At 36.3% G+C, this 21,359-nt stretch overlaps 1 protein-coding gene across 1 annotated transcript in view; it reads right to left on the bottom strand.

Moving 5' to 3' along the window:
• Positions 1-21,359, bottom strand: part of LOC145265659 (uncharacterized) — a 95,546-nt gene that overhangs the window by 50,492 nt on the left and 23,695 nt on the right. The window contains exon 3 of the mRNA XM_080121724.1: positions 2,323-2,514. Within this exon, the coding sequence (XP_079977850.1) occupies positions 2,323-2,514 (192 nt within the window). The remainder of the gene's footprint in view (positions 1-2,322; positions 2,515-21,359) is intronic.

A 21,359-nucleotide genomic window follows, 5' to 3' on the forward strand; every position in this document is an offset into this window, starting at 1 on the left:
AAATAAACGACGTTTATCTTACCCATCAATTGAGTTTTTGTTTCCTTCAATTCCATTCGTTTCATTATTCTTTTGTAACGGGATTGAGATTTATATATCTTAGTCCCCTACAACCCATACCTAACTTAATATAAATAGAAATAGTTGGAATGGTAAATAGATGCGCAAATGCTATCTCAGCTAGATAAACGTCGGCAGACATAATGGTAATATAATTCCAGTCACTCTTGCGTTTATTTCCGCTACTCTTCATGTGATGACGAGAGAGAGAGAGAGAGAGAGAGAGAGAGAGAGAGAGAGAGAGAGAGAGAGAGAGAGAGAGAGAGAGAGAGAATGCTAGTCTGTCTACATTGAAGTCTTGACTCATTTCGAATTCTTGCTCGGGAAAACAGATAGGTGGTACTTAATAATTAGCATGCACTGTGATGTGTTAATTGCTTGTGTATCAATACGCAAACCGAATTACAACTCAATATAACACGAGATATTGCACGTACATATAAACAAAATAGATCGCTCATGTGACTGCTACAGTACTTTGTGTTACTTATAACATATATATATACATATATATATATATATATATATATATATATATATATATATATATATATATATATATACTTTTTATTTTATTTTTATTTTTTATTTTTTTTTACATGGTAGTCACCACTTATCAAGGCCCGGAAGCCACTCGAGGATAAGGGTTATTGCGGGCACAGTAATCAATGGGATAATGTCGTAGCAATCGTTAGTAATAGAGATTAGATAAAGCGTCTTCAAACAATTATTACAGTTTATCGATCATCTTCTCAGCTATATTGTGAAAAAAACTTTCAATTTTCGTTCAGTAAAACAAAAGTTATGATGAATTTACTCGTGTTCTAAATCGTAAAAAGGCGTAAGGAGGTGAGCGACGTTTTTTTATGACTGGTTTCCATAGCAACCCCGTCGCTTCAGCGACTAGTGTTGCTACTAATTCACTGTCGCGAAAAGAGAAGTAACAAATGAAACAGAAAGAATGAAAGGGAGATAATTGGGGGATTTTATTGAAGCAGACGAGTGCCATATATTGTTATTACATATGTGTATGTTATGTTTATGGGCGCAAAAAAATAAGACTGAAATTAAACAAAGAACAAATGAATTTATTGAAAGCCTGGAAAAATCATGTCAAATGTGAGCATGAAAAGTAATATGGTTAAGCTTAAACATGGAAAAGTAAAGGACTAGTTTTTAAAACTGGAAAAGAAAAGGACAAGATATTCTAGTAAAAAATATAATAAATTTATAACTTAAAATATTAAAGCATTAAATTTTTTTTAATTTAACATTATATAATCAATTCTTAATGCTGCAATATTTTAAGTTATAAATTTATTATATTTTTTACTAGAAAATCTTGTCCTCTTCTTTTCCAGTTTTAAAAACTAGTCCTTTACTTTTCCATGTTTAAGCTTAACCATATTACTTTTCATGTTCGGATTTTTCTATTGTAATTATACATGCATGTTCGTATATATATATATATATATATATATATATATATATATATATATATATATATATATATATATAATTATTTCCACTGCCAGACAACATTGCAGCCAACAAACTCGAGTCTTGGACTTCCGGTTTGTTGGCTTTCGTGGCTCTTGTTGGCTGCAATGTTGTCTGGCAGTGGAAATAATATATATTCTCTCACACATTCTGAATATATATATATATATATATATATATATATATATATATATAAATGCTCACATCCCGCTGCTACAAATAGCCACTTGTTTCAATCAAACAACAGATATCATCAGGCAGCGACTTGACTATTCAAAAGTTCAATGAATAACCTTCCTTCAATTATTCATTGAACTTTTGAATAGTCAAGTCGCTGCCTGATGATATCTGCTGTTTGATGGAAACAAGTGGCTATTTGTAGCAGCGGGATGTGAGCATGTTTATATAACAATAAACAAGTATTATCAGCTCTTTTTATTGAGCACTATCTAACAACCTCGTTGAATTCATTAGTCCATTACTTTTGAATATAAAAAAAACCGAGTATATATATATATATATATATATATATATATATATATATATATATATATATATATATATATATATATATATATATATCCTTCTTTTTTTTTACCTTTGCTTAAACAATAACTTTTACAGCCAAATTATATAAATTGTTGATGTTGTTTTTTGTCTATATCCAGACACGTCCAAAATGGCGGCTACCAACGCCAGGAATCACACCACAACTTTACAGGCGTTAGTTAGATCATAAAGATTGACAAAAGTTGTACGAACCCCTCGTTTTCTGGAGAAAAGACGTTTATCAAAGAAGAGTTTGACATCTGTTTTGGGACCAACGACGTATTGATAGTACGCCTCTGAAGATGCATCGTTGTCTGTCCTTGACATGGAAAGGATTTTCATATCCAGTGCTAAGCGACACACAGCCTTGATAACCTTGAACCACCAGATCAATGACCTCCGGGACTGCGGAACGAAAAGTAGAACACAATTAGAAGTCATATACAAGACATGTTTCCAAAACTTGGAATGTATTTTTAGGAAAACATAATAGTACTTACTAGTGTTGGAATAATTTAATCAGATTTGGAATCGGGAATCGAAAAAACGGGAACGTTTTGGAGTATCAGAATTGGTAAAATTTCCGCCTATTTTCCGATGCCAAAAACGATTCTTTTTTTAACTTAATTTTTTTTTTTTTGATAGTAATGATAAAATGGAAGACATACATCAAATCTGTTGCCGATGTCGCTGGGAAAATGGTGGGATCCTTTTATCGATCCAGTAGATATCTCACTGCTGATGCAGTTTTCTACCTATATAAGAGCCAGGTACCGCCAAGGATGGAGTACTGTTGTCACATCTGGGCAGGAACTGCTAGAAAGATATCATCCTGCCTTGACAGAGTTCAAAATAGACTTCATAGCCTAGTGGGGGATGCCCTTTTCTCGTCCCTGCAACCTCTTTCTCACAGAAAAGATGTTGCGAGCCAGTCTCTGCTTTATCATTATTTTCATGGCGAGTGCTCGTCTGAGCTCCAATCTATGGTTCTCTTTGTCAAACTTTCACAAGAAACATTCGTCTAGCTGAAAACACTATCAATAATTCCCCCCACTCTTTATCCGTGCCTAAACCTAAACGTAGATTCCATGAACAAAGTTTCTTTCTTAGAACTGCACACATGTAGAACTCTCTTCCATTTGCTTGCTTTCCAGCTGACTACAATATGGTCGTCTTCAAGTCCAACGTAAACAAGTTCTTGATGAGCCGTTCCCCTTAAGTAATCCAATTTACCAAATTCCAAATTTCCACTACTAACAAATACTAAGTCATTGTCTCATTGACCACTGTACACTTATTAACCCTTATCCTCGAGTTGCCTCTGGGCCTTGAGAAGTGGTGACTCTTTTGTTTAAAAAAAAAAAAAATAATGATGAAATAATAAATATTGAGTTTGTATTACTGTACACATAGATTCGAAAAAGTTGTCAAAAAACAAATATATAACAAATAAATATTATCAAAGACAAGATAAGTTACTTTTCTACCAAACGTGACACATTTTTCTTGTTTTTATTCAATGTAACATGTTTATTCAGCTCGAAAAACATGCAGTGTTTACCGATGTATTGGAAAATTCAAAATGGCGCCCGACACTCTCTTTAACATTGTAAGTTTGGGAAAAGGTGTTATAAATAATAAACTAGACAAAATACTATTAAAAAAACACCGAATATATGTCAACTTATGTCACGGTAACATATAATGAGCGAATTTCTAACAGTATTTTGTCTAGTTTATTATTTATAACATCTTTTCCTGAACTTACCGTGTTAAAGAGAGTGTCGGGCGCCATTTTGAATTTTCCAATACATCGGTAAACACTGTATGCTTTTCGAGCTGAATAAATATGTTACGTTGAATAAAAACAAGAAAAATATATCCAGTTTGGCAGAAAAGTAACTTATCTTGCCTTTGATAACATTTATTTGTTATATATTTGTTTTTTAACAACTTTTTCGAATCTATGTGTACAGTAATACAAACCCAAAATATTTATTGATTTTAAATTACCAGTAAAACTAAAATCTATAGATCATCTCCCCATAAACACGCAAGTGTATTTTTATATTTGCGAAAATATATGCATATATTATATGGGTTTTTTTGCAGTAATCCAAGTATATATATATATATAAAAAAAGAAAGAAACTCTCTAATTTAATATTTAGATATTTTAAAAGAATCGGAATTGGTAGGTGTATCAGAATCGGGAATTTAGAACAAAATTGGTAATGGTATTGGAGTTGAGAATTTAAAACAAAATTGTAATAGAGCTGCTGACTCTGGATTAACAGCAGACACATACAAATGACTAAGCTGGTTGAGCTATGTGTCGTCACAGCAGAGATAAAAAGGACATATATGTTCAGAGAAGCAGGTATTTGAGACTGTAGCAGAAACAAATAGGACTTTTTTTCTTCCTCGAATCAATGCCTCTCCCCTGTGCTATTCGGCCACATCTTGATCAGTCAGGGTTACGGCGCATTGATACTTCCCATCGCCAAAGAAAATCGGCCAGCATCCAGTTTGAAGAAGAACTACTCATCCTTACGCAGAGAGACACCAAACGGAACAGACCTCCTTTTCTTCTCTCTCTCTCTCTCCACCTCGGTGATTTCTACGGTATCGACGATTCCACTGGAATAACTACCGCGATACTACCAGGTGCCGGAGTCCAGCTTTCTACAAGGAAAATACCACATTCTCCTCAATAAACCTTTTCTGTGACCTTTTATGAAGTTGTTGCGTTTGTCATTTCAGAGGCTTGTATCGAATTATTTATTTTATTAGGGTGTGCCCTAAAAGCATTACGAACCCTAAAAGACGTGTTCGAGACGTAGAGGATTCAATATGTGCTTGAGACACAAGAGAGCGGAAATAGATGTGTTACATGTGTGGCTCACGAGTGACAGGAAAAGACGTGTCTTAAACATCACTTTTGAAAAAGAGACAAGGGGTTATTTTGGAAGTATCTGTAAATAAATGTCTGTTATTTCGACTGAAAAAAGTGAGTTCAATTCTTTCCATGTCTTTGTTTTCTTGCGACTGTCTGCATACAACATGTGGGTCCCAAGTGTTGACATGTAACGACTATCATATCGGAATTGGGAAAAATATTGAAATCGACCCATCACCACCGGCTTCAGAGTAAAATTATGAAGGTTATCACTGTTCATGCACATATAAAAAAAAATTGAGGTCGGTTATGCATTGAGAATGGTGGTGACTATGTAGAAAAATAAATTCTGGAGCACAAAAGATCGCTCGTTTTAATGGTACGACTCCCGTCTTTGTAGCTCTTCAAATTTTGGAGTTAAAAAATAGGAGGCTTTACTTTTGAAATGACCCTCATATGACAAAGCGCATTCCAGACGCCCATACACAGCCATCGTATTTGTGCCAGAAATTCAATAACGCATTTTTGCTTTTGAATCACGTCTATGACATGGGTTGCTTTCTTAGAGTTTCACACCATCAATATCTGCAACAGAGAGATGAAACTTTCAAGTCATGCATGCATAAGTTTAGTCATTATAATAATGCAATTTGCTATCCCCTTTAATCCATTCAGGCGGAATAAAAATTGGGGTATCACTTTGGGAACGCCTATCATACATACATGAGGGAGAGTGTTTATAGGTGCTGGTCTTTTACGTACTTTCTGCTTCTTTTAACCACCGTCATTTCGTCTAGTGGTTGCTATAGAAATAAGTTTCTTTTTATGAAGACATATGACATAAGGAGACGTTTACTGAGAGTTTTCTTCAAGGTTTTATTCTTGAGAGAGTTGAATGAGGAGAGAGAAACTAGTGTTAATTTCCTAAGTAACTGAAATGAGAGACACTGAATTCACATTCACTTTAGATTACATCATTCGTCATATTACTCTGTTTTAACCTGCTGCACCGCTGCTCCAAATTTACATCACTCATTTTTGAGAACGATTCTGGTTTCCAGATCTTGGTTATCATCGTGCACTCAGTGTGATTCTTGTCAAAATTCACACTAGTTAACTTAATCGCCACTGACGTAAGGCCCCTTATATGTAATATGTTGTGAGGCCAAAACTTACCTGCATTATGGACTCTTCCAGTACTATATTACGATATGAGATATTGTAATACCGTAGAATCAACAGGAGTACTAGTAGTATGCAGCACATACAACTACCCATATTTGACACCACCGGATAGTAAGCTCCGCTTACTCTTTATCTTATTCTTGTAAACTTTTTGGTTAATATATCTTTCTTATATCTAATTTGTGTTCCATGTTTTGTTTCCGTGGTCCCAACCTTGGGTCCACATCACTAACTTAATCACCATTGACATATGGTCTTGAACACGTAACAAAATTATAGGCTTTGTTCTCGTTCTATCAGCCATTGTTGACATTTTTAATAGAGAAATAATTTTTATTTATTTATTTATACCCATTCAACATCTCCGCATTTGGGTCAAGGAACGCATTCCTTGACCGGCAGGCCACTTCCATCATCATCATCAGCAGCAGCAGCAACAGCATCGGTATAGTTCTCTTTCTAGCAGTCGGCTCCACTCCTACCCTCTGGAGGGGGGAGGAGGAGGAGGAGGAGGATGCGCTTTTTGCCCGTTTTTGTCAGTTCGAATCTAGTCAGCCAAGAAGAAGGACGCTATTCGGCTCCGTCAAAAAAGGATTTTTGACGTTAAATTCTACGTTTTTTTTTTCTCTCCTTTGGAGAAAGACGTTTGTTTAGAACTCCATTGGGTGGTACTAAACTGTTAACATTATTTTATTCTCCGTCATTATAAGACAACTAAGTCTTATGACTGGAAGATTAATACCAGTTATTAAAAGGCAAACAGGAGTCTTACAACTGGTAAATTATTATTCTCAAAGGATTAATGAAGGAAACAACCGTGTGTTGAGGAGTTCTTTTCTAAGAAGAACAAATATTAATTTCGCCAACGAGACGAGCAGAATATTGCCCCTAGAAAGAAAATTTCCTCTTTGAAAGATTTTTCAACCGAAGTTTCCTTCAGAAAGGAAATCTTCCATAATACAAGAATTTACCCCGTAATTGTACACATAAAGCCTACCAAAGCGGCTTTATGGTCTTCTCCCTCCCCCCTTTGAATTAAAAGGCACCTGAGCCTTCACAAAGGAAAAATACTTGTTTCTACCATTTTAGGTCAAAGAAACTTTTGATTGTGATTCCTTTTGGAAAAGAAAAAAAGAACATTTTGTCAAAGAAAAACTGAACATTTCGTTAAAAGGACTGGTATTTTTTTATATGTATTTTTAAATGTTTCCTAAAGGGTTTTTTAACCCCAACCTTCGGAAATAAAGGCAATCGATAATTTTTTGTTTTAATAAACTTGGATCATTTTGGACATATTCGGGTCTGTATTTCTTTTGCTCATTTCCACTAGTTACTCTTTCCCGAGAAATTTGCCCTAAATGTTCCCCCCCCCCTTTTTTTTTCTTTCCTTTTTGTTACCATAAAAAACGGATTTTGGTGACGAACCGAAAATTCCGTTACCATGGCTTAAGTAATTTCAAATTAAATTCTTCATATTGTCTTTAATGAGGATTGAACCTTTAACCGCAAAAAGACTGCAACAAAACTGCATATTACCTAGCACCTTATCCACAGATCCATGAGAAGACATTTATAAATCGATTGTAAAAATAGATTACTTTATTTTATAAGAAAGTAGCAGGGTCGTCCGGCGTTGCCCAATCGTAAAATACGCATAAATATTATATTTTAATTATTGCAGATTTCTTATCTATTATAAACAAAAATACCATAGGTATTAAACGTAACATTAAATTATTAAAAAAAAAAAAAACGGAAATAAACTGACACATGTGCATGCGAGGATTATATTTTTTTACTAGCGGGGGTACCCGGCGTTGCCCGAGTGTTTGTTTCCGGGACGGGGGGGGGGGAGTTTTAAAAAATGTTATGGTAGGTAAGTAGGAAGGATCAAACCCGGAGTCATGAGTAAAAGTAGGAAAATAAAGTGTGAAAAAAAACAAAAAAAAAAAACATCTGCAACGTTAACAGTTCGGCCACCAAATAAGTCCATTCCAGTTGTTTAGGAAAAAAAAAAAAAAAGAAAAACGACTACGGTAGGTCGGCGCGAATGTGAAAATATAATGTGAATTGTCCAGCACGCTAACCACTACGCCACAGAGCACTGCAGCTTAGTTTAGTGATTTTAAATAACTTCACATGAAAGAACTACGAAGCCAAACCGGTGTTCTCTTCTCAACTGTTCCTTGTGAACGATCCCCAAACGGTGTTAAGTGGTGGCAGGGGGAGGAGGAATTTATTAGAGAGAAAATATTTTACCACTTCCATTGATCTTAACCGATTTTGGCCGTGACTTCTCAGCAGAAAAAGTATAGAAATCTAAGATTATCGAGAAATTTGAGAAATAATAAGCCTATAACACACCTCAGATATTGTTCTGCCGTTTGTGCATATTATATTTGCATGAAATATCTTGATTTTTAATCCTATTAATGTCAAAATCAGACGGGAGAAAATGAATTCATTTTATTTATATAGAGATAAACAGTTCATTTCTTTTAAGTAAAAAAAATAATAATACTCGAGCTGAGATTGAAATCAATATATATGACATCTTCGTGCGGTGACAGGTACGTACATCGTAAAGATTTTAAAAGATTTTTCTTGAAAATTTTTTTTATTTTTATAGACCCAAATGCAGACAAGCACCGAACACCGATATAATAAATAAATATGGCTGCAAGATCAAGACGCTGCCAATAATATATATATATATATATATATATATATATATAACTACTTCATTTACTCACATAAAATTAATATACGAAAGTATAGATTTGTGCGTAAACTTTAAGTATTTACTTCAAAAGTGCTCAATACGTAGGTAGAGCTAGTTAGTAATTTATAAAATATATATGGCGATTAAGCTACACTGAATATTCGGCGTTTTATCCACTATAGGATTCGTCAGGCTTATGCTTTAAAACTAACAAAAACAATAGAAAACAAACAAATAAATAAATTAAATAGACATGAATATACATAAACGACCACACACACACACACACACACACACACACACACATATATGTGTGTGTGTGTGTGTGTGTGTGTGTGTGTGTGTGTGTGTGTGTGTGTGTGTATTAGATACTAGAAAGCTGATTGGCTAACTAAAATCCTCAACATATATAAAAACAAGAAACAACCACAGAATCCGCGCATAAGCCTGACGAATCCTATAGTGGATAAAACGCCGAATATTCAGTGTAGCTTAATCGCCATATATATTTTATAAATTACTATATATATATATATATATATATATATATATATATATATATATATATATATATTTAAAACTGTACAGAAGGTCAGAAAAACATTGGTACCGTTGGTTTCAAGCCTAACATAAGGGGGACCAGTTAATGGTAAATAATGTTAGGCTCTCATCTAACATTATTAACCATTAACTGATCCCCTTTATGTTAGGCTTGAAATCGACGGTACCAATGGTTTTCTGACTTTCTGTACGGTTTTAAATAAATAAATATTACGCTCTTATATTGAAATTTTTTCTTTGTAATCGAGCACATTGATGGACTTCTTTCCTCAAAACAGTGAACAAACATATATATATATATATATATATATATATATATATATATATATATATAAACATTGTCTTTTGCAAAAAGGTGTTAAATGAAGAAATTTTCATCGAATCCATATAGTTTCTGCATGACTTGGTAAGCTAATCATTGTTTGATCCCACTAGTTCGCCGACTAAATCACGCAGTTTGAGCAGACGTGACCCACGTCACGACAATATAAAATGGTCAAAAAAAAAAAAAAAAACAACAACAACAACAACAACAACAACCAGAATACACATTGATTTACTTCGTTGACAAGTCAGGCATTTTTGTCTGTTGCGGACCAGGATATAAATACCCTAACTCGCTACAAGAAAAAATAATGAAACGAATTGAATGAAGGAAACAAAGAACTCAAATGCTGGAATAAAATAAACATGTCGTCTATTTTCTGTTGAGAAATGAAAGTCTTGGGCGTACACGTGTTCGACTACGCGCATGGAAGGAAAGGGGAATGCAATAGAGAAACGCGAAGTGGCAAGCCGGCCTGTAGAAAGAGAGGGTTAAGCTCAGTAGAGAGTCGCGCACATGTCTGTGTTGATGGACCAAAGCCGAAGGGGAGATAGAGTGAGAAAGTCAATCCAGTTCATGGAGATAGAGAGCATATAAAATGTAAGTATTGTTTGTTAGCTCGTGCCCCATACATAGTCGCAGGGGGCGAATGGTCCGACGACCGCTCAGCTCGAAAGCTAAGTCGAAAAGGCTGGAAACAGCTTGTCTCTTGCTTTTATACTTATTTCCGGTGATCTTTTGCGCAGGTGTGGATTTCCTTTGAAAGGGGAAGTGACGTTATCCTTGTGTGCGTACGTGTGCGCGTGTGTGAGTACATGTGTGTACGTTAACGTGTGTGCATATACACGTGAATGTGAGTGTATGTACGCGAACGTGAATATATGTACGTGTGTGGACGTGGGCGCGTATGTTTGTGTGCACATATGTATATGACAATACAGCTTGAGATGTGAACGCGTGTTTTTGTGTGAGACTAGAAAAGGCTCGTGCATGTCTTTTTGTTGATAATTGAAAGGAAACAAGAACGAGTTCCTTCGTGACCCTTTGAAATATTAGAGAGATTAGAGGCGTTTAAGCTTTTTTTTCTTCTTTTTTTTTTACTAGAGTACGAGTCAGCGCTTACCAAGGTCCAAAGGCCACTCGAGAATAAGGTTTAATGAGTGTCAGGTGGCCATTGAGACAACATCGTGATTATCGGTAATGACAGAACTTGAGTAGTATTTGATTTCTTTTTTTTATTATTACATTTTCACCCCAAACAAGGCACAGTGCCACTTTAATGTGGAGGGATACTATCAGAAGTTGCAGGGACACTCTGTAGGGAGTTGAGCAGTATTGTTGAGTATTTTAATGGTGGATGCTCCGACGAACTACAAGCCCTCGACAAACTCGACAAACAGCAAAGTTCCACCCCAACACAGTAGAGATCCCTAGATGTAAGAAAGCCTTCTTCTTTAATAGTTTCTTCCTCAGAACTGCTAGACTTTGGAATTCCCTTCCGGGTTACTGCTTTCCCAACTGTACTGATATGCAGAAGTTCAAGTGTAATATGACCAGACATCTTGCTGCTCAATCATCCATCCATCCAGCGCGACCGTAGCCGAGATTGAACTCACTACACGAGTTTGTAGTGTAATTCAAATCTTGTCAGTAACTGAATACTTGATGCTTTGCCAGGGCTACCAAGAGTAGTTTTTATTGTGACACCATCACTAGACGAGGTGCCTACCATGGCTTAAGAGAGTCCCATTTACCCTCGAGAGAAGGATAGACTGCGGCAGTTAGTCATCTGGTATTTTACCTGCTTAAAGTGGCACTGTGCCTTATTTGGGGTGAAAATGTAAAAAAAAAGAAAAATTAAACAAAAAAGAAAAATTTTTTTTTAAGTGGCTTTGTCTCGAGCGATTTCCATAAAGAAAAAATACAAAAAAATGACTCACTCAAGTTTTGCATTTGGGACATAATTTCTCTACGTTTTCGACAGGAAATTTGGTGCTTATTCAGATTGGCACTAATGGCGGCAATTAAAAGTAAAGAAGATACAGAAAAGTCTGTATGATGCACGTACTCGTTACAGAACGAAGATGTCATATTCCAAAAATTACGTAATTTCATCAAGTGGTTTTTTTGTTTTTTTTTATTCAAGAAATTAAAATGTTACCACCAAGCGAGATTTTAGCGTTTCGACATTGTTTTTATATATCCTTACTTTACTTGCAAATACGTTTTCTCATTTTTTTTCTTTATATAAAAAGAAAAACATGGTTCGTCTATTCCATGCTTGACTTCCTCAACATTAGTCTAAAGTTAATATGGTATTTGTTTATGGTGATTTTTGTTTTGTTTTTTGTTTACTTGCCTCCCCACGAAGGCAGAGTTAGACATGAGGTCGGTTTTTAATGTGGGAGAAACTAGCTCTTCAAAAAGGGGCACTCTGGTCAGTAACAAAAATAAAAAATGTACCAGTCATGAAGGATTTCTTCTCCATTAACCGAGACCAAAAACGTGTAGTGCAGCATCTGAAGAATATATACTACACTTTGAACTTGGCCTGTGTATCTTTCGTTCTTTTTAGCTTCTTACATCAAGTGGCTTCATGCCTTGTCTCAAGCTATATTTATAAAGTGAGTGGTTTCCATACAAAAAAAAAAAGATAAAAAAAGAAACCGGATTCATTTAAGACATGATTTCTCTACGTTTTGGATACAGACAGGAAATTCTTTTATAATCCTTTGTTTTTTTTTTTAATCAAACAACCCATATATCTATCAAACAGCCCGTATGTCTATTACTGGTGGAGATTCGGTATCAAACAGGCTAAAGCCAAAACTATATAACGTTGTCCAGGAACCAACACACGTTGTGTCCAGCCTCAGTCGCAAAGGAGACCAAGACAAAGAATAGGAAATAACTCCAACTCGCTTGTTCTTTGTAACAGCATTTATTTCCTCGTTCTCTCTTTGTCGCTGTGATATCCATTACGTGATCATCTTCTCGAGCGCTTTTCATGCTTCGCATGTGATCACGAACGTTATCCACGTCTCTCCCATGATCGTTCTCTTCCTCCTTTTTATAGTCTTTCGTTCTTTCCTGGTGACGTCATTTCACATGCATTTACATACGCACATCCGCGCTCTGTTACATGTGGACGTAATACTTTGCTGGTATTTTGATTTATATTTGCACGTGTAGTGACCAGCTAAATCAAGTCGCTCGTCACGTAAACAGAAGAATCTATACCGCCGGAATCTATTCATTCAGGGACAATTTGATGGTGAATTTGAATTGCTAAGTACCTGTGTATCAGTGTTGCCCGCTGGAAGTATGGCACGAAGCCAGAACAGATTCCGTAAGAACTGCCCCCCTACAAAAAAGTAAATAAATAAATAAATTATGATGTGAGAGCCACGTAAAATAGTTTCTGTGGCTAAATCACTAAAAAACTTAATACAAAGAGATTCTCAACAGAGGGAGAACTATTGTAACGTTATCCACAGACCAACACGTTGTGTACAGTTTCAGTCGCAAAGGAGATCAAGAATATCAAGAATAGGAAATAACTCCAACTCGCCTGTTCTTTGTAGCAACAGCATTTATTTCCTCATTCGGTACAGTGGTGACGTCACCCACATGATCTAGAACATTCTCTACATCTCACGAGATCTTAAACGTTATCTCCTCTCTCTCGTGATCATTCTCTGTCTTTTTTTTTTCATAGTCCTTTATTCCCCCACTGGTGACGTCATTTCACACGCATTTACATCCGCATATTTGCGCTACTATGAAATAACAACAAAGAATAGGAAATAACTCCAACTTGCATTCTTTTTGTAGCAGCAATATTTATTTTCTCATTGGTACACCCGTGATGTCACTCGCGTGATCTAGAACGTTCTCCACGTTACTCACGAGATCTCGAACGTTGTCCACATCTCTCTCGTGATCGTTCTCTTCCTCTTTTTTTATAGTCCTTTTCTCCCCACCGCTGTCGTCACTTTGCATGCATTTACATCTGCGCTATGTTACAACTATACTTTTAAGTAACAACAATTAGTTGCAGTTTCATAACAATTTTGTTTAATTCATGATTCAAGGCTGAAACGATATCCTAATCCGTTCTATAAAAGGCAAAATGGGCGCATGCGTTTGTGTATGTCCATTCCTAGAGAAGTTTTCTTATACTTCCTAGATCATAATATCTCAAATTCGCAAACGGATATTGTTTCTATTTTTTTTTTTGATCGAGTTTTAATAAATTTCCCATCATTCCGTCGTGTCGGCTGTTTGTTTGTCTTTTTCGTATAAACAAAGCAAAACTAATTGAACGCAAACTCCCGGCCTAGTATCTGTTCTGTAATTCATTCTTGGTCAATGCAAGAGAAACCCTTCAAACTAAGACAATTACTATTTATTTGGATACTGCTAGAGCGGCCCCTTTTATGGGGGGAGCTGCTTTTTCCCCCACATTTAAAACAATCTTCGTGGGAGGTTTAAAAGCAATGCCATTTCTGCAAGTCATCTTTTTGATTGACTACGTTAAATTTGAACGTTTTAAACTACCAGTCGCGTCATGGAGTAGCGGTAAGACGTCAGATTTTCTTTCACTTTCTTTTCCGCCTTCACATCACGAGTTCAAGCCTGCCTGCCTGCCTACTACCACTTTTTTTTTTTTGGACACCTCTAAATATCCAGGGAACGCCGGGCACCAATATAAGTCTTCAACATAAATCTCACCTGTTTGTTTAAATGTATGTATGTATGTAGTATGCCTAAAACTTTCGACAGAGGCAACGGATTTTCACGAGATTGGTATCACTTGAAGCTTAACCCTTCAGACGACAAATATCGAAAAATTAACTAAAAACATTAATTCCTTCACCCTCAACAGGCCACTTTTCTACAGGGAGAGGTCGCTTTTTTTGCAGATATTTTCAAAAGTCATCCCCTTTTTTCGACTGACTAGCCTTAATTCAAACCATCACCACTTCCGGTTGGGCAATGGGCGCAACAGCAAAGATGTTACGTTTTTTTTTCGCATTCTTTTCCTCCTTCGCAGTACGAGTCGAGACTGCCTTCCTACTACCACTTTTTTTTTTTTTTTTGCTCAACACACACCTCCAAACTCCCGGGCAACGCCGGGCACCTAGGCTAGTAATAAATAAACTTAACCTTTTTAACAAATGAAATTAGAATCGTTGGGAAGATGAAGAAGAAGATTCTGAGAATGGTCTAGCTCTAATGTTGCTTATTTATCTCCCATCAAGGGTCGGAAAGTGGGATTCTAAAAGCCAGCATCCTACATGAAATGCACTCTGGCCAACAAAATATTTTAGCGGCATTCCTCAGTATTAGTAATAAACTAATATAATATATAAAAGGCACTATGTTTATATATTATTCCTTAATTGGAATTCATTTTTTTTAGATGAGCATTATATATTAATTCATTTTTATTTCGGACTATTATTCTCATCTTTATTAGTTGTTTTTCATCTTTTATTGGTTGTTTATTCACAATGTTTCGGCCAACTATGCCTCTGGCCTTCGTCAGGTGGTAACCACGATGGATAGGAACTTCGAATCTCCTAACTTCTGGCCTTCGTCAGGTGGTAACCGCGACGGATAGGAACTTCGAATCTCCTAACTTCTGGCCTTCGTCAGGTGGTAACCGCGACGGATAGGAACTTTGAATCTCCTAACTTCTGGCCTTCGTCAGGTGGTAACCGCGACGGATAGGAACTTCGAATCTCCTAACTTCTGGCCTTCGTCAGGTGGTAACCGCGACTGATAGGAACTTCAAGTCTCCTAACTTCTGGCCTTCATCAGGTGGTAACCGCGACGGATAGGAACTTCGAATCTCGTAACTCCTGGCCTTCATCAGGTGGTAACCGCGACGGATAGGAACTTCGAATCTCGTAACTTCTGGCCTTCGTCAGGTGGTAGCCGTGAAGGATAGGAACTTCGAATCTCCTAACTCCTGGCCTTCGTCAGGTGGTAACCTCGACGGATAGGAACTTCAAATCTCCTAACTTCTGGCCTTCGTCAGGTGGTAACCGCGACGGATAGGAACTTCGAATCTCCTAACTCCTGCTCTTCATCAGGTGGTAACCGCGACGGATAGGAACTTCGAATCTCGTAACTTCTGGCCTTCGTCAGGTGGTAGCCGTGACGGATAGGAACTTCGAATCTCCTAACTCCTGGCCTTCGTCAGGTGGTAACCGTGACGGATAGGAACTTCAAATCTCCTAACTTCTGGCCTTCGTCAGGTGGTAACCGCGACGGATAGGAACTTCGAATCTCCTAACTCCTGGCCTTCGTCAGGTGGTAACCGCGACGGATAGGAACTTCAAGTCTCCTAACTTCTGGCCTTCATCAGGTGGTAACCGCGACGGATAGGAACTTCGAATCTCCTAACTCCTGGCCTTCGTCAGGTGGTAACCTCAATGGATAGGAACTTCAAATCTCGTAACTTCTGGCCTTCGTCAGGTGGTAACCATGACGGATAGGAACTTCGAATCTCCTAACTTCTGGCCTTCGTCAGGTGGTAACCGCGACGGATAGGAACTTCAAATCTCCTAACTTCTGGCCATCGTCAGGTACCTGACAAAGGCCAGAGGAATAGTTGGCCGAAACGTGAAAAAACAACAACCAATAAAAGGTGAAAAACAACAACTAATAAAGATGAGAATAATAGTCCGAAATAAAAATAAATTAAGGCACTATGTTTGTCTGTCTCTCTATTTTCAAACTCTATCTCTTCTGAAACTAAAAGTCGCAGAGCGGCACTAGGAGCCTCATTCTCAAATGATTGGATTTTTTATGGACTGTTCTTTTATGGGTCTTTAGCTGGTTAAAATAGTTTTTAGGGGATCAAAAAGGGGTCAAAGTTGAAAAAAATCATTAGACAGTTTGTACATTCATCTTAGTTTATTTTTAATTTTTATTTTTAATCAGTTTATATGCGCGTCACGTTGGTACAGTGGTAACATCACCAGCTTTGAATGCAACAGTTTTGCTTTCGGTTTCGATTCTAGCTGATGGCACCCAAATACTTTTTTTTTAATTTTTAAATCATGACTCTTTAATAATATATACGAAATATGGACAAATTAAATTATCATATTTAAGCGTATTTTGCGACTCCCACCTAGTCTCTTCTTAAAGGGTCAGAATGTGTAAGCCTGTAAGAGTAGACCTCCCAGAGCTGCATAGGACTATATCTCTGACCAGCAGAGAAAAAAGTCACCCAACAATGGCAAAGCCTCTGATGGACTAACCCATTGCCACAATGTTGTATCCTGTATATATTTTACAAGTATTTCAATGGAATGTGCTCCAATGAACTTGCTGCACTTGTTCTTCCTTGACCTAAAATCCCCACGACACACCTGACAAGTAGCTAAACCAATCACATCCCATTCATTGTAGACGTCCATAGATGCTGGAAGGCTTTTGAATCTAATGATGACTTCTTTCCTTGAACGGCTTTCTTTTGGAATTCCCTCCTTCCTCCCTGTTTCCCCGAACATACCCATATGCAGAAATTTAAAGGCAATACATGCAAGCATCTTACTGCTCAATATCCCACTTATGATGGTCCCTTTAAATCAGACTCCAATAAAAATATCTCCATATACTTCAGTGAAAAATATGCCTTGTTTGGGATTAGGGTTAGAACAAAATCCTTCCCCTTCACCATATAGATCCCCAGATACAGGAAGACTTCCTTCCCTAATTATAGCTTCTTACCTTGAACCGCTTGCCTTTGGAATTCCCTCCCTGCTCCTTGTGTCCCTGAACGTACCAACAGCCAGAAATTTAAATGTAATGTGTACAAACATCTTACTGCTCAACTCCCCACTTAGGATGGTTCCTATAAATCTGGCCCCTATCGCAGTAGCTTCTTAGGCATAAGTGGCAATATGTCTCGTTTGAGGTGAACATAAATAACAACAACAAAAATAAGTATATACATATGTCAACCAACCTTTGACTTCTTCCTAAGTAAACCTGGTGTTCTACATGGTCGATAGTGTCCCTTATGTTCATCCATAATTAGTTTCAGCTATCCGATTGTTCAAGTCCTTTCTATGTGCACTTTTTCCCAATAAACGTCTGCTTCCTTTGATTCCTCGTCCACCTGTGTTCCCGTCTTGTAGACGCACACAGCCCAAATGTAAGCACAAAAACATAAACACATTCTTCTTTATTTGAAGTCCCCCCACCCCATCGTTTACAGAAACCCGCCCTTTCATCGCAATCAGTAAATCGCCGACTACAGCTGAAAATGATTGGTCATTAAAGATATTAGAAGACCACTCCCTTTTTTTTTTTTTTTTTTTTTTGCTAAAAGAAAATGAACCAATCATATTCAATCAATTATATTCAACCAATCATATTCAGTTTAAATGATTATTCATTTTTATTTTACTAGTAGCAGGGCTATCAGGCGTTGCCCGGGACCATAAAAAAAAAACAAAATGGAAGAGGTTTAAAAGTTTGTGTAAGTTTGTAAAACTTATATCTCTCTACTCCTTTCAACCCGTCTCTTCATCTTTTGTCTTTTCCTTTCGACCATTTTTCCACACCCCCTCTTCTCTACCCTCATTTCACCTCTTCTTCATATAATAGATAATATTGGAAATCACTGAAAAAAAAAAAAAAACGAATAAATATGAAGAAAAACCCAGAAATGTCTCTTCAGTATATTTACATGCTGAAATATGTATGTACATATGTAGACAAAAATGTTTGCATAAATAAGAATTTATATACTACATATATACGAGATTTATATATGTGTGTTACAGAAAATCAGAAAAAACATCGATATCATCGGTTTCAAATCTAACATAAAGGGGACCAGTTTTTGGTCAACAATGTTGGAATCTCTTCAGCCTCTGTTTAGACCTGTCTCCCCGGAAATGGTATTGCAAAAGTTGCGTAGAATACTTTCTTTTTTTTTTTGTTTTTAATTCTCGATTTTATTTTACCATTTATATATTTAAAAAAAAATTTTTTTTTCTTATTTTTTGTTTTCTTTGGATTTTGTCGATATATGTGTTTATCTAATTTTTGTTTTAATTATTTTGTTTTCTTAATTTGTAAATTAAGTCGGCCTCTTCCCTAACAGCCCCTTTATTATAAACTATCGGTTTTAGGGAAGCAGTTTCACAACTTGTAAACATTTTATGTCTCCTCAAAGTAAGTAAAAGAAATCATTTTGCCTGGTCAGGATACTGATAAAGTTAGAACTTTTGACTGTACTATACATCTCTCTCTCTCTCTCTCTCTCTCTCTCTCTCTCTCTCTCTCTCTCTCTCTCCCATACATATATGTGTGTGCACAAGCTTGTGTGTGTGTGTGTGTGTGTGTGTGTGTGTGTGTGTGTGCATGCATGTGTAAATATGTATATGTATATATGTATATATATATATATATATATATATACATGTATATATATATATATATATATATATATATATATATATATATATTAGTGATGGGACGATTACAAAATTTTTCCCAATTTCGATACAATTACCGATTCCATTCTAAATTTCCAATTCTGATACGATTACCGAATTTGATTCCGATTCTTTTAAAATTTATAAATATTTAATTAGATATTTGTTGTTTTTCTTTGTTAAATTTTCAAATTATCACATAACCTCCACCCCCTCCCGGGTAATTTCTGTGTATATGTTTTCTCAAATGTTTTCCTTATAATTGATTGAAAATTTTAAGACAACAAAAGATTAATTTTGATTTTAAAATAAAACCAGATTGTATCAGTTCATCGTTAGTGTACAACATGCTACTTCAAAGTTTTCATAAACAGTTGAAAATAGTCGACGATTAGTAGGCAAAATGAGTAAACGATGTAAGAACAAAATATTTAAGAACACCCTCTCCCATTGTTACGAACGAATTTCCAAATAATAATGTTACTATTTAGAAAACCATTTTTAATGTGGAGAGGGCATAGGCTTTGTTAACTATTCTGTGCCTTCTTTCGATGAATGAAGTTAAAGTTTTATTTTAGTTATAAAAATTTGGTGTGTTATTAAATTGATTTGCCTTGCTGTAAAAAAAGACAAAACAAAAACGACATGCAAATAATAATAATAATAATAATAATAATAATAATAATAATAATAATAATAATAATAAATTTGTAGATTAACATTCTCAGCTAAACCCTCATTCCAAAATAAAATATCACTTTTATAAATGATTACGTGTGAAATCCTTAACAAACTTGACGAAAAGAAAAGCAATCATTTTAGTATTTACAGTGGAAGATCAGTTTCGAATATGAATTTAATGTAATATAATCTGTAATTCTATTTTGGGATGCCAACACGCCAGATTTCAATCCGCCATTTTGGTTCGCACAAAAAGTACTCCAGTGTACCAAATTTCATTCTATCATAAAAACAAATTTCTACAGAAAAAAAAAACTTATTTGTACATGTTTATCTCGTGAGTAAACATAAAAGTACATATAAAAAACCATATTTATTATTTTTAAATCCAACAATGTCGCTGAAGTCAATGTTTTGCCTCTAAAACAAAATTAACTTTTTCGATAAATCTCTGTGTGGCGTACCAGGAAAATTTTTTTTTTTTTTTTTTTTTTTTTTTTTTTTAATTATATTTTCACCCCAAACAAGGCACATTGCCACTTTGGTGTAGGGGGCTACTATCAGGGGAAACATCTACTGGGGCACTATGTAGGGATTAGGGCAGCGAGATGTTGGTTCACGTTGCACTTGAACTTATGCATGTCAGTACAGTTGGGGAAGCAGTGACCTGGAATGGAATTCCAAAGTCTAGCAGTTCTGGGGAAGAAACTACTGGAGTAGAACGATCTTTTACATCTAGGGATCTCTACAGTGTGAGGGTGGGATTTTGCAGCTTGTCGGGTCTGTCGAGGGTGTTCACGTCGTGGGGGCACAAGTGCTTGCAGTTCTTCAGAGCATTCACCATTATAATACTTGTAGAACAGGCAGAGGGATGCAACGTTTCGACGATGGGACAGAGGCTGAAGTTTTGATGCCAGTTTAGGGCCTATCAGATTTGCGACTCTCTTTTGAACCCTGTCAAGGAGAGAGAGACTAGTAGCCGATGCACCGGCCCAAATATGACAGCAATACTCCATACATGGGCGAATAGTGGCCTTATAGAGGTACAGGATACTTTCGGGTGTTAGAAGTTTTCTAGCACGGTAGAGAGAGCCCACCTTCCTCGCAGTGGCCCTGGCAATGCCCTCGATGTAATTGTTCCAGCTCATGTTTCCTGTGAACGTTAGGCCAAGGAGCTTGAAAGACGTACTCTCAGCTAAAGAGTTGTTGGCCATTGCTATAGGTGGTAGAGAAGGTTTCCTGTAATTATTGAATGAAACCAGTTTTGTCTTGGTGGCATTGAACGTTACCATCCATTTTTGTCCCCATTCCACTACTGATTTGAGGTCATCCTCCAGTGTTTCTGCCATTACTTTAGATATATGTTCATTTGTTTTCCTGTCGTGCCTGCTATAGAGTGTGGTGTCATCA

This window comes from Euprymna scolopes, chromosome 40, assembly GCF_053919585.1.
Source record: "Euprymna scolopes isolate OS-2025 chromosome 40, ASM5391958v1, whole genome shotgun sequence".
Lineage (NCBI taxonomy): Eukaryota > Metazoa > Mollusca > Cephalopoda > Sepiida > Sepiolidae > Euprymna > Euprymna scolopes.